General features: G+C 39.7%; 1 protein-coding gene across 1 annotated transcript in view; it reads left to right on the top strand.

Annotated features, from left to right (window-relative positions):
- LOC140245982 (A disintegrin and metalloproteinase with thrombospondin motifs 9-like) overlaps window positions 1–12,760 on the top strand; it is an 82,154-nt gene that overhangs the window by 58,855 nt on the left and 10,539 nt on the right. Inside the window, exon 21 of the mRNA XM_072325432.1 lies at window positions 11,033–11,197. Coding sequence (XP_072181533.1) covers window positions 11,033–11,197 — 165 coding nt within the window. The remainder of the gene's footprint in view (window positions 1–11,032; window positions 11,198–12,760) is intronic.

Below are 12,760 nucleotides of genomic sequence, written 5' to 3' on the forward strand. Positions count from 1 at the left end.
GTGAGGCTAGACCATCGCCGTCGCACTTTACTTGATTCCTATTAAGGCTAACCATCAGACAGACAGCTTTGAATGACAGAAAATGTCTTGACAAGCATGGGATGGGATGGGACCTATTAGAGGCCTGCTTAGGTAAGTTCATCTCTGCTCCTGCCCTAGCCTGGGGGCGCCTGCAGTCGTAGTATGACACTTCCTCCGTTTGTGTCCTTTTCTTGCCCTGGAATGTTTTCGAGACGTTCCTTGAATGGTGTGATTTCATCAAGCCTAGAGAAATGCATCTGTATGTTGATGTTTTTCTCTGTAATTAAGCTAAGGTTCCTCCATCAAGATATATTTGATCAGCTGAATTAGAATTGAATGATTGTGCATTTACTGATATAAAAGAAAAAATGTCCCTGTTTGTCATTGCTCTGTATTAATCTCCTACGAGATTGCACCATTCCCAGTGCAGGGTCCAACCCACTTGCTGATAATTTCTTTGACGAGTTCCAAGTCGTTTCAGATGACCTCTCCAAAGGCCGGGTGAAAACCTGTCCAAGTCGATGGAGAACCCAGTGAAATGCCATCTTTGCAGACAGCTTGACCCATATGGGTTCGCTAGTTCTCAGAATCAAAGCATGCTGGTCAGAGAAAAGCAGTGTAGACAAACATGACAGGGGCAGTAAAGCATTGGTCGCATGATGTCTGTGACGAAGAAATGGTTCATTCAGTTTGGATAGGAATTCACTAAAGTTTACATTACAATCATTCTCCCTGCCCCCTTCTCTCTATTTTAGTTAGCAGTTTCCCCCCCCCCCCCCCCATAAGTTGATATAAGCAGGGCAGATTCCTCGATGATACGACATATAGAAATTAGGAGTTGGGTAAAAACAGGTGTGACAGGTGTGATGTGCCCTTTCTATTTTTGCACTCAAGTGGTCAGAAAGGGCATTTTCTAGTCGCCTCATTGTGAAACCAAAAACTATGTGCACTGTGAAACCTGCCAATTTGATTCATGTTTGCAGGATAGATTTGACCACAAAAAAAAAAAAAGTGATCAAAATTGCTCCTGAGACAACTGAAAGGAAAATATGATGATAATTACATGATACTTAAATGTAGATACTGGTACAATTCACAGCACTGTTAGAATTGTAGTCCCAGCAGATTTTAGGTCAAAGGTCAGGATCAGAACATCATGTCACATGACAAAGTATGAATTAGGGGGAAAAAAAAACAAGAGGAAAAATCACCAAGATGTCCTTCTGATTAGCAGAAAAATAAGAATACTGTTGAGTTGCATGTTTGAATAGGTTGTCAGTTAATCACACATGCCATGTTTAACCCTTTAAAGACTAGTCCCAAGTATTCTCGGGCCCCTGGGATGAATGGGAAATGCATGTTATATGAAAATTACTCCATCATCAACAGGTTAAGATAGAAGACTTGATGAGAAGTTTGGAGATTGGAGTAACATTATCTCAATTAAGATATGTTAATGAAGTAAAATGACGAGAGAATACCCTTTAAAAAGAAGGATATTGAAAAGGAAACTGATTTTCACCAATTACAATTTCTAAATAGTTAAAGAGACCGAATTCATGTTTCATTGTTACTCTTGGTCACAGCACAATTGAATTGCTCTATAATAAAAACCTGACAGATACTTGGCATTACTGAAGCTTGTGTAAAAGTTTTGATGCACCAAAATTTAACTGACAACCATCTTGGTTTGGGGTTAATTCTAGTGCCTGGTCCTTCCCAGTAGCTTGTATTGTATAGAGCCTATTAGTTTTTCTTTTAATATGTTGCAGTGAAACTCTGCGATATTTTTTCTCATTTGTTTCCTCCAGCTTAATATTCTTTTAAATGACAGCCATACATTGCGCTAGGGTGCTGCTATAAAACTTGATCAAGTAAGAAAGTTACAAATGGCACTGCCAGCATTTGTTAGTATTGTCTTACAGCGTGTGCAGATAAGTCAGTTATCAATCAGGCAGATGTAAGTTCACTGAGACATTACGGGACTGGATTTCAAGGGGGAAAAAAAAAAATCTGAAGGGGGTGGGGACAGACAAATGTCTTTAGATGGGAGGGTGAAACGAGACGGCCTGTGATTAGAGGCAGCTCTCATCACGTTTTGCCCTGTGTATTTATGGTTTGTATTCCCAGACATCACAACGTTTGTCTGATTTGTGTCTGCCCGGTATTTGCACTCAGGATGAGTGGGAAACTCAGGACATTACCCCACCCCCACCCCTGTTCACATCGGAATCTCAAGATCGCTTCTCACATTCCAGAATTTCATGGAAGAGGGGGTCATGCTTGTTACAGAATTTCATATTCAATTCAATTCAATAGTTTATTTCAATTCAATAGTTCATTTATTTCCATCATCAAAAAGAACAGAAAAGAAAAGAAAAAGTTGACATAATCCAAAGTGGTACAATTTTTTCTTTCTTTCTTTCTTTCTTTTCTTCCTTTTTTTTCCATTTCATTTCATAGAAATGGATCATGTGATTGATTTTTTTTGATACACCAGAAGTAATATTAGCTAATCAGCATTGGTTCTCAGATTCAGCATTATGCAATTTTAGATGAGTTTTTTTTTTTTTTTCTGTGTGTGTGGGTTTTTTTTTTTTGTTGTTGTTGTTTTTTTTTAAGTTGATATTGAATCAGTGATCATTGATAAGGATTTTTGTAGTCCTGAGCATTGTAGCGGTCTTCAAGAAATAGTTTTGGTTCACTTGTATGAACATTTTATTACTGGGATTGAAATCATGTCTTTAAAAAAAAAAAATCTGAAATGGATTGATAACTGTGAGTTCTGCCAACTTCAGAATTTGATTTTTATTCATTGATTTTTAATTCATTTTTGTTCTTTCAATTTGGAGGGTAGTGTGTTTGTGGCTCCTTGTTACTTTAAAAGGGGAAGGTTTCCAATGTTTCACCTTGACATTGAGCGATGGTGTGGATGAGAAAGAAATGCATGCCTTGAACAGGAGGGCGTGGTCTGAAATAGGATGCAGTTTCCATGCCAACCACTTCTGTGTGGCCAGACTTGATTTATACCTCAACATCTTCTGTGAAGGGTTTCAGTCTTTTCAAACTCTTCATGGCTATTCAAAGCTGTTGTAAGCAGCAAAATACAGTACGAGCTGAAATGTTCGCGGTGGTTTTATTTTCGCGAATTTCGCGAATCGCCTTTGAACCGCGAAAATAACAACGCGCGATTAACTAAGTTCAGTTAGACCCTCGTAACTGCAAAATTAACAACACGCGAAAATGTCCTCCAAGTAGTAATTCGCGAATATATCTGTACGCGAAAATTTCAGCTTGTACAGTACATCCAAAATGGCAAGTTTGTGATGAAGTTATGAGACCATTCCTCTTGGTGCACATGTTTCTGTTACCTTTACTTCCTGTAGGATGCTTCAAAATAGTTACATTTCAAGCACCAGCTTCTGCATCATAGCTCAGTGAAGTATAAAAACTGACCGCATGCCCATTTGTTTTTTTGTGTGTGTATGTATGTTTTGTTTTGCTTTGTTTCTTCCATAGGGGTTATTGTTGATCTTTTTTTTTACACTTTTCAATGTCTCTGTGGGTGATAGAAACATGCCTCCCCTCCCCCTCCATTCCGAGTATGCTAACTTCAAACTTCAAAGGTAGGAACAGAGATGGGTGAAGATAGATACGCTTGAAACTTGGTGAAGACACGTTCGTGTGTGGTGTGGAGTATCTCGTTGGCATCAGGCGTGCATTGGATGTGAAGTTTAGCTGTCTGCAGTTTTGGAGGGAAGATTTATCTCCCGGGACAATTGCCCCAGATACTGAAGCAAGCATTCCACTCCAGTCTCACTCAATTCTTCTCCCATCCATTCCCGTGTCAAAGACGACTTCACCTCCAACTCTGCTATGCTAAATCTCTCTTCCTAGCATTCTCCCCCCCCCCCATCTGACTCTTCTCAATATTCTATGTTTCTCTCTTGTCTGTTATGCACCTGCCCATCTGTTTCATTCCCTTTCTCTGGTCTATCATATCGATCTCTCTTTTTTTTCTGCGTGAATATGTTGGTAGTTTATCTCTCACCATCCTACCTGCATTGTATTTATAGATCTAGTCATCTATCCGTCTATCGTATGTCTTTTTCGCAGGATATCTGTTCTATCTATCTATTTATCTATCTCTCTCTTTATCTATCTATCTATCTATCTATCTATCTATCTATCTATCTATTTACCTGTCTATCTATCTCTTTATCTATCTATCTATCTATCTGTCTATCTATCTATCTATCTATCTATCTATCTATCTATCTATCTAGTTATATACACATATTCATTTTTCCATTTATATCTTCATATGTATATGTTTCTATGTTTCCTTTTGAATCCTACGTCTGTGTGTGTCTGTTCGTCTTTATCTCTGTGTCTGTATCTTTGCCCCTCCCTATGTCATTCCTTGCACCTGTCTGTCCACATCTCCCCTTTGGGCCTCACTGTATTTCTGTCCATACTACCATGTGTGCTTGTCTGTCTGTCTGTGTGTCACATTCTGCCAGTCTGTCTATCTGTCTCTTACAATCCACTGCCCCACCCCCATCCTTATACTCGCCCATCCTTATACTCGCCCACATTTATACCTGCAGACAATGCAAATGGTAATTTTCTATAGATACCATTGAAAACTACTATGTGAAGCAATAACTGGCTGTTGAAGATATTGCTGGATAAAGTTGCTTTTATTCCAGACCTCCTACAATTATAGATTCCATTTTGTTGGTTCTTATTTTCCTGTCTATTGATTTATTATACCATATGCCCCCCCCCCCCCCAAAAAAAAAAATAATAATAATAAAACTGGACCCTCCACAACAATAACCTTAAGAATAGTGAATCAATCCAAATACAAGTTCAGTTTATGAAGCTATAACTTATGAGGCCTACCCACATCTTACAGAAACCCCATCAGATTTGCTTCAGTGGTCAAAGAGAAATGAGGATATTTGAAGAGCATGTCAGAAATCCTTTCCCTCCAGGTTCTGCCCATTGTGTTCATACATTAATATGCAGCTCCAAGAGCATCCAAGTGGAAATTGGAAGAAACAGACCCATGACATGCTTTACAATAATCCACATTTCTTTGTGACGACTTAACGAAATTGAATGGGATTTTCTGCAAACAGTGAAATCGTATTGGAAGTTATCAATGTGAAAATCCAATTGTATTTTATTTATTTTTTTTTTTTGGGGGGGGGAGGGACATACTGTATATAAATGTATATGTGTGTGTGTATATGGGTGTGTAGACCTAAATGTTTTCTGTAATATAGGCCCTATATGTTTGTGCATATTCATCAACTTGTCCATTATAGCTAAGTATTTTTTCTGGTCTTTTTTTTTATTAATAGGGGCAAAGAATCATTCACAGGTCCACATTCATTAACTCTGCTTTCTACCCCCTTCTTATACACCATTGGTAAAATTTGTTTTTCGCAAAGCTGTGTCACTGGACCAGCACATGCCTTATAAAAAGTTCTCGCTGGGTCTCTTTCCTCTTCAAAGGCAACAGGAACTTCATGGTCACTCCATAAATCTCTCCTTCTGCAGTTGGTTTGACAGAGTGAAATGCTAAGTAAACAGTGGAAATTTGATGGCAATTCAATGACTCTGAATATCCTAGGAAAATATGAAAATGGGTTCTTTGACCACTTTGAAATGTTTGACTTGAAATACTAGTTAAAGTTGCAGAAGTTTTGATGTTTTTGTTTGTTTTGTTTTTTACTTCATCTTGAGAAGAGTCACAATATGGCATTGACATGTTCCACATTGTGTGCTGCCTACATTTTTTTTTTGGGTGAGATTTATATGATTTAGGTGCAGAATTGATCAGCAATAGGGCCCCTGGAGCTAGATTTGTGTCAAAACCTGATTCCCCGATGCACAACTTGACAGATTTAGCACTCTCCTTGTGTACACAGTCCTTTTCTCAGGAGGCTTTCAGGCCCACGAAACCAGAGAGTGTTGAAAGTTGGCTTCTTAAACAGTTCTCCTCTCATCCGATCCACAGGCTGAGTTTCACAGCGAGAAGTTTAAAGGGATGGTATCGTTAAGATGGGGATTCAGGTTTAAAGTCTTTGTGAGATAATCATAAACCACTTAAGGGTCTATATGGAATATTAAAGAGCATACAATTCAAAGAGGAATTCAGATTTTTTTTAAAGAAAATTCATTTTGTAATAGCTGAGATATCCAAAAACAAAGAGATCCTGATAAAACGTGGGTCCCACCCTCTATTAGGACCACTTTGTTTTGTTTTGTTTTTAGAAAGCTCAGCCATTTCAAAACTAATTTCCATCGCATAAATTTTGAATTCCTATTAAAATTATGTGCTTTTTGATATTTCATCTACACTGTAAGTGGTTTCTAATTATCTCACAAAGAGTTAGAGCCTGAATCCCCACCTCAACCAAAACTTTACCATCCCTTTAAAGAGTCTTGCCTCTCCAATCCCAAGATGCAGTTTACATTGTGGCAACATAATATATCATAGACATTCAGAAAGATTTTATGACGAGAATTTGATAGTAACAGACATTAATCATGAGATGTTGTGGTCTCATTAGTTAGTCTGTAACAGTCAGACTTTTAAAAAGAATACAGGAGAAGCATATAATGGGAAGAGCATATTCAGCAATGTAGCATTAACCTGTTGAGGACGGGCTGATTTTGCTACAACATGCATTTCCCATAGACACCTGCCAGAGTATACTCGGTACTAGTCTTCAGTGGGTTAAAGGGTGTGTACAGTTCTGGTCAAGGTGAGGATTTAGCTTTTAACATTTTGCGAGATATTCAGAAACCACTCTATGAGATGCCAAAGAGCATGCGATTCTAAGGGGTATCAAAAGTTTATTTGATGAAAATCGGTTTTGAAATGGCTGAGATATCCCAAAACAAGGTGAAACAAAGAGATCCTAATAAAGTTGTGACATGTCGCCTTTTATTATTATCACTTTTTGTGATATCTCAGCCATTTGAAAACCAATTTTCATCAAATAAATGTTGAATCCTTCTTGAAATTATATGCTCTTTCATATTTCATAAGAGGTTTCTCATTATCTCACTTGAAGCATCCTACAGGAAGTAAAGGTAACAGAAACATGTGACTGTACAGTCCCTTTAAAGCACAGGTGAAACATATAAGGTTATTCCTTTGAACCTTCTTTATTTCTTTTCTTAGGAGTGCTTGTAAGCAAATATTTTTGCTAAGGGTCAAAATAGACTGTGAACCTTTCTTTTTCAGACTAAATTTTTACTGGTCCATTTGAACACCTCCTGGCTTCTCTTTCAGTATACAGACTCTTCAGACACTGCTATAGGGCATCGTGGGAGATGTAGCACCTTACTCTTTTTTTTTTTTAAGTATGTGTAGACATCTTGTTTTGTTTTGCTTTTTTGGGGTCTTGGAATATGGGACATCTTCTGTCAACGTGTGCCCACCAGTTCCGGGTGTATGCACCGGTGTTTACATGTTGTGGTTTCTTATGTTGCAGTAGGATTACCGGAGAAACCAACAGAACCATATGTTGGGATTTCTCGGGTTACTTAACCCATGCCGTCTTCATTATCCAATGTCTGCTTGGCGCTGATGTTGGCAGACATGCAACTGAACTTGGGGCCAGACCCCATCAGATGTGTTGCCACGGGAACGGGTGACCTCACCTTCACCATGGTTTTGGGCCGCAGCCGCTGTTTCCTCCAGTCACCTGCTGCTGTCTGGCAGCCGGTATGACTGAGGGGAGGGGGAGGAGAAGTGGTGGTATCACCTGTTGCCATAGTAACAGGTATGCTACCACACACTAGCTTGGCATTTTCCACTGGCATCAGCATTTCTCCACAGAACTGTAATACTGGTACCTAGGCCTATACTGTTGTGGTGATTTGTAATCCCTCTTTATTGGAGGGTTGAATGAAACATTCCAAATTTGTGCTACCCAGGTAGCAAGGAAAATACATAACATGGGAGGAAAGAGAAGAAGATTGTAATTTCGGTCCAAGACTGACGGAAACTTTTTGGAGTGATTTTTTGAAGTTATAGAAGTTATGGGCATACACTGTATGGCTAAGTGGGGCAATGTGTATTGTTCTCTTGCTTCCCTCTTACCAACAGATGTTGGCCTTCTGTTTGTTTGTTTCTTATAATCCCAAACACTCTCAAGAGGCTATTGAGGGTGTTGAATATGCTTTCTTCAGACTTTCATGTGGCTGCAGTGGATTGTGGGACACACAAAGTACATGTAGTTAGTGCATGCCTTGTTATGTTGAAGGAATAGCAGACAAAGCTACCCCCCTCCCCCCCCCCCACCCACCCCCTTCAAGCCGAGAGGTATTAGGGAGGCTGGTGGAGTTTAGGATCCCCTGCCTAGATTTCAGAAGAATGCCTTCTGATCCTACTGTGATACCCAAGTCGCCATGGCGGCTCATACACGACATCTGCAGCATCGATTCACATCACAGTCTTGAACATGCCCCCAGTGCCGTCCTCCTAATACCTCCTCCCAACCCCCCTCCTCCATCTTCTCCAGTGTTCCTCTGTCTTCTATTTGGTATCCTGCACGGAGCAAGCACATCCTATTTGCTTTACATCATCATCTCATTGTTTCTTGTTCCCAGAGGTATCATCTGAGTTGCTTGGCTTCATGCTAAAATATGGTTCATTTGAATAAAGGTAACCATCCCCTTAATCCACATGATTTTTCCCCTAAGACCAGCAGAAGTGAATATGTGATACCACCTCAGCCTCTTGTCTCTAGCATAAAGGAGAGTATGTGTATGAGAGTGAGTGCTCTTCATGTGATAAGGTCTCAAGGGTGTGTTGAAAGGTAAAGCCAAAGAATCTTGTCCATTCTCTATAGAGTGAATTTATGACAATTTTTTATGATGTAGTGACCTGTGAACTATGTGTTGGTAGACAGATGGATGATGAAGTGTTAGGACAGGTACTCTGAATACATCACCTGTCCCATCCTCCGTCATTTCTGTAGCTATGTTCTTGTACAGACAGCAGTTCCAAAGTGATTTGGATTGCCATACTATCAAATCATCTTGCACCCACTTCAGTAAATAGGTGTGTAATCATTGAAAGTTGTGATGATTGCAGTTGCCATGGTAACAACTAAAATGATGAATGATTCTCTTGTATATACCTGTCGTCATCATGGTTACTGCTGGTAGGTTGCCATTGGGTTTAATGAACTATATAATATGGTAGAACAAAACCGTTTTTTTTTTTTTTTTTGTGGGAAGGGGAGAAATTAGGAGGCATGGGATGCCATGCTTTCAAGATGAGGTAATTTTTCATCATTTCTTATTAAAAGAGCATCCTTCAATGTCCGATATGTGCATGCTTGTACAACCTCTATTCTTTCATCTTATTAAAAAAATCCTATTAATGGCTGCATTTTTGTATAACAGAACATAAATGTATATAGTTCCCTGCCTCACACCTGCCCTTTTCATTCTCTTCCATCTGGAGTAAGAAAGAAACAAAACAAAAAAACAAAAACAAGCAACCATACTTGTCCTCCTGCTGAACAAAACAAGGGAAAAGAAAAGCAGAAGAAAATCTTGTTGGAAGAGATCTTCCCAGGCCAAAATCTTGACTACGCAGAGGGGACAAACAAATAAGGACATGTTTCATGCAGATCAGGGCCTTTTAGACCAAACATGTTTCTTTTTCATACCAGTTGTTGTCATAGTGACCATCTCTTCAGCTTCTCAATACCCCGATGTCAGTCATCTTCCTTGAAGATGCTGGGGCTTGGGAGTTTGGTGCTGTGGCCGCGCAGGCTCTGGACAGACACTAGATACATCTGTGTTTGTTTTCCAAGTCAAGAGATGGTTTATGGACTGAAAATAAACAGCTCGAAGTAACGGCTTTGGAATTTCTGATTAGAAAGGGGCTATCGTTTGCGCCCCTGGGGTCCCCGGCTACATCCATCTCTCTTCCATGTACATGCAAGTGGAGGTTATGCCCATAGACACTCAGTGTTCATAAACATGAGGGGATTTTATGTGTTGAGGGTGTCAGCGATTGGGGTCAAAAATGTGTCAGATGATATGATCATGAAATAAATTTACTTCTCGTCCTTGTCGTCTGTCCAAACCCCAGGCTAGGGGTTCCTCCGGGGATTCCACTCCGCCTTATCTACCAGATCTCTACGCTTGTCTGTCTTCTCTGGCGAAATTTGCCGAACATCCATACATTTGTATGTTATTGTAAAGCTACGAAACGACAATGCCTCGCTTTGTCTCAGAAAACATATGAGGCATGTAACTGGATTAGATTCTTTATGAAAGTGGGTGATATTGTTACAGCATAAAAGTCATATAATGTTTCTGCAGTGTGTAAGTTCACAGGATTTTTTCCTCGAGTGAACTGTGGGTGCAGTCTGTACAGTGCGTTCTGTTGTGAAGTAGGAGGCAATCTACTTTGCTTTAATGTAGTTGCTGTAATGCAGAATTCTAAGAATCCTGTATCAAGTTGCGCGAGTGGTTTTCTTTCTTGTAGTCTAAATCTACCTTGACCTCAACTCCAAAGGCTTTGATAGCAATCAGCTTCTGTTTACAGATGTAATATGCATCAGAGATGACCTGAGTACGAGGAAAGAGCCCTCGCTTGTGTATTCTGGTCACTCTGTAGCTCGATCCATGTAAACTTGTGCAGACTGTAATAAAGAGTTGATTATTGATGCTGACATTGTTTCCCTTGTTTTTATGTTTAATAAAGCTTTCCTTATATACATACGTGTGTAATCTATCTTTGTTTGATGGCACTGAGTACAGTAATTCCTTGATTTTGTGACTTATCCATTTTATGTACCGGTAGTTGTTACTTTGCTGCACCATGAGTACATTTTGTGATGTTGCAGCTAGATAGATACACATTTTGTGGTGTCTCAGCTAGGTAGATATAATTTTGTGATGTCTCAGCTAGGTCAATATACACTACATTTTGTGATGTCTCTGATACTTGTTTTTCATGCAGTGCTCAGCGACATGTGGGTTTGGAGTGAAGACTCGCCTGGTCGTCTGTCGCTACGAGGATGGTAGCCTGGCAACGGATGCCGAGTGCACGGTGAGGAAGCCTCCCTCGGAGCGGCGATGCCGGAGACAAGCTTGCGCTGAATGGAAGACTGGGGATTGGGCAGAGGTGAATATCTACTACAAGTTTAACCTATGGCTTACTGGAGCTGGGCACGACCATGTATGAAGTCTGAGGGGAATCACAGTGTCTTAGATTTAATGGGTTAAATGTCAGAGGACCAGAGATACATTGTAGCCTGAGAGAGGGATGGGGGGGGGGGAGGGGAGAGTTAAGAGAGAGAGTAACCTGTAGATAGCCTATAAGGGTATCCATTATTATTCTTTCAAATTAATGAAGTTCTTGTTTTCTGTTGTTTTTCTTGCAACTGACTGACAAAGTGCCCTACTTTGCATCAATGTAGGGCAATTTTTCAGTCTGTTGCAATATCCATTATTGTCTCTCGAAATTCTCTGTGCTTGTTCAACCATGTCCATTTTGCATGAACTCACTTGGGCAGATCATTAAGCTCTTTCCAACAACAGAACCTCAGAAGTCACTCGCAAGAATTTGTCCTAGTTTTCAGTCTCCGTAGAGATGGCAGTACGTGACATGTGTAGCTCCAGAACATGACTTGTCTTGTGTGACCTTCCACTGCACCCTTTTCATCCCCTCCCCCCCCCCAAAAAAAAAAGAACCTAGGTCTTTCAATATGTTTCTGTTTCATGGTCAGTAACACAATAGGATTTAATTCCTTCATGAGAGCTTACCCCAAATAGTGAAGCCTGTAAAATCACAAATTGCATACTTCTGATCTGATGTAACTTTGGCATGATTATAGAAACAAAGGACTTGGAGATGTTCTTCCTGCTTTGTGTGTTTGTTTATTTGTTTGTTTGAAAATTCTTGAGTTTCTGTAGAAACAAAACCTTGGAGAAGGCTTTTCCTCCCCGGCTTTGTCTAGTCTGTGAAATAATAGGGAGGGGGGGGGGGGGGGGGATTTCAAAGGGCAAAGGTTTATTATGAGATTGGTGTAAAGGTGAAATAATGTGTGTCATGTCCTCAAAAATGTGTAACAGCAGTTACAGTTAAATTCCACATTATACTTAAATTGGATTCTATAAGTAGAGTGAATATACACCAAAAAAAATGGAATGGTGGAGGTTCCATCAACATTAGGCCTGAAAAAAAAAAAAAAAAAACCGAGGAGGATGTGCTCATTTCTATGTTTCACATAGATTCTCCCAAACAATGGTTTAGGGAGGGCGGTTGTACATCTTGACCAGAAGCATGAGTTGTTGTTACGTTTTTGTACACACACCAAAGGGAGGGCTGTGAGTCAATGACATCATAGGATTGTTGCAATTGATATCACTCAGGAAAACACATGAAACGTTAAAATTCCCAAACTTTCTTATATGCTTTTTGATCCAGATGAAAATGATACCAGTCTGTTCATATGACTTTACTCCATTCAATAAAGTCAACCTAAACATCTTGTAGAATGGCAAAGATGTAGAACAACACAATTTTTGCCATTTTTGCAATGAACATAATTACATGAAAAATGTGTTGGAGTGGGACAAAACCTTAACCGTGCCTCTGACCAGATGGTCACACAAAACTATTGAGGAGTGACTAGCTTACACGAAAATGAGTTTGGGATGCTTGGAAATTCCACGGCTTGATTGG

This window comes from Diadema setosum, chromosome 2, assembly GCF_964275005.1.
Source record: "Diadema setosum chromosome 2, eeDiaSeto1, whole genome shotgun sequence".
Classification (NCBI taxonomy): domain Eukaryota; kingdom Metazoa; phylum Echinodermata; class Echinoidea; order Diadematoida; family Diadematidae; genus Diadema; species Diadema setosum.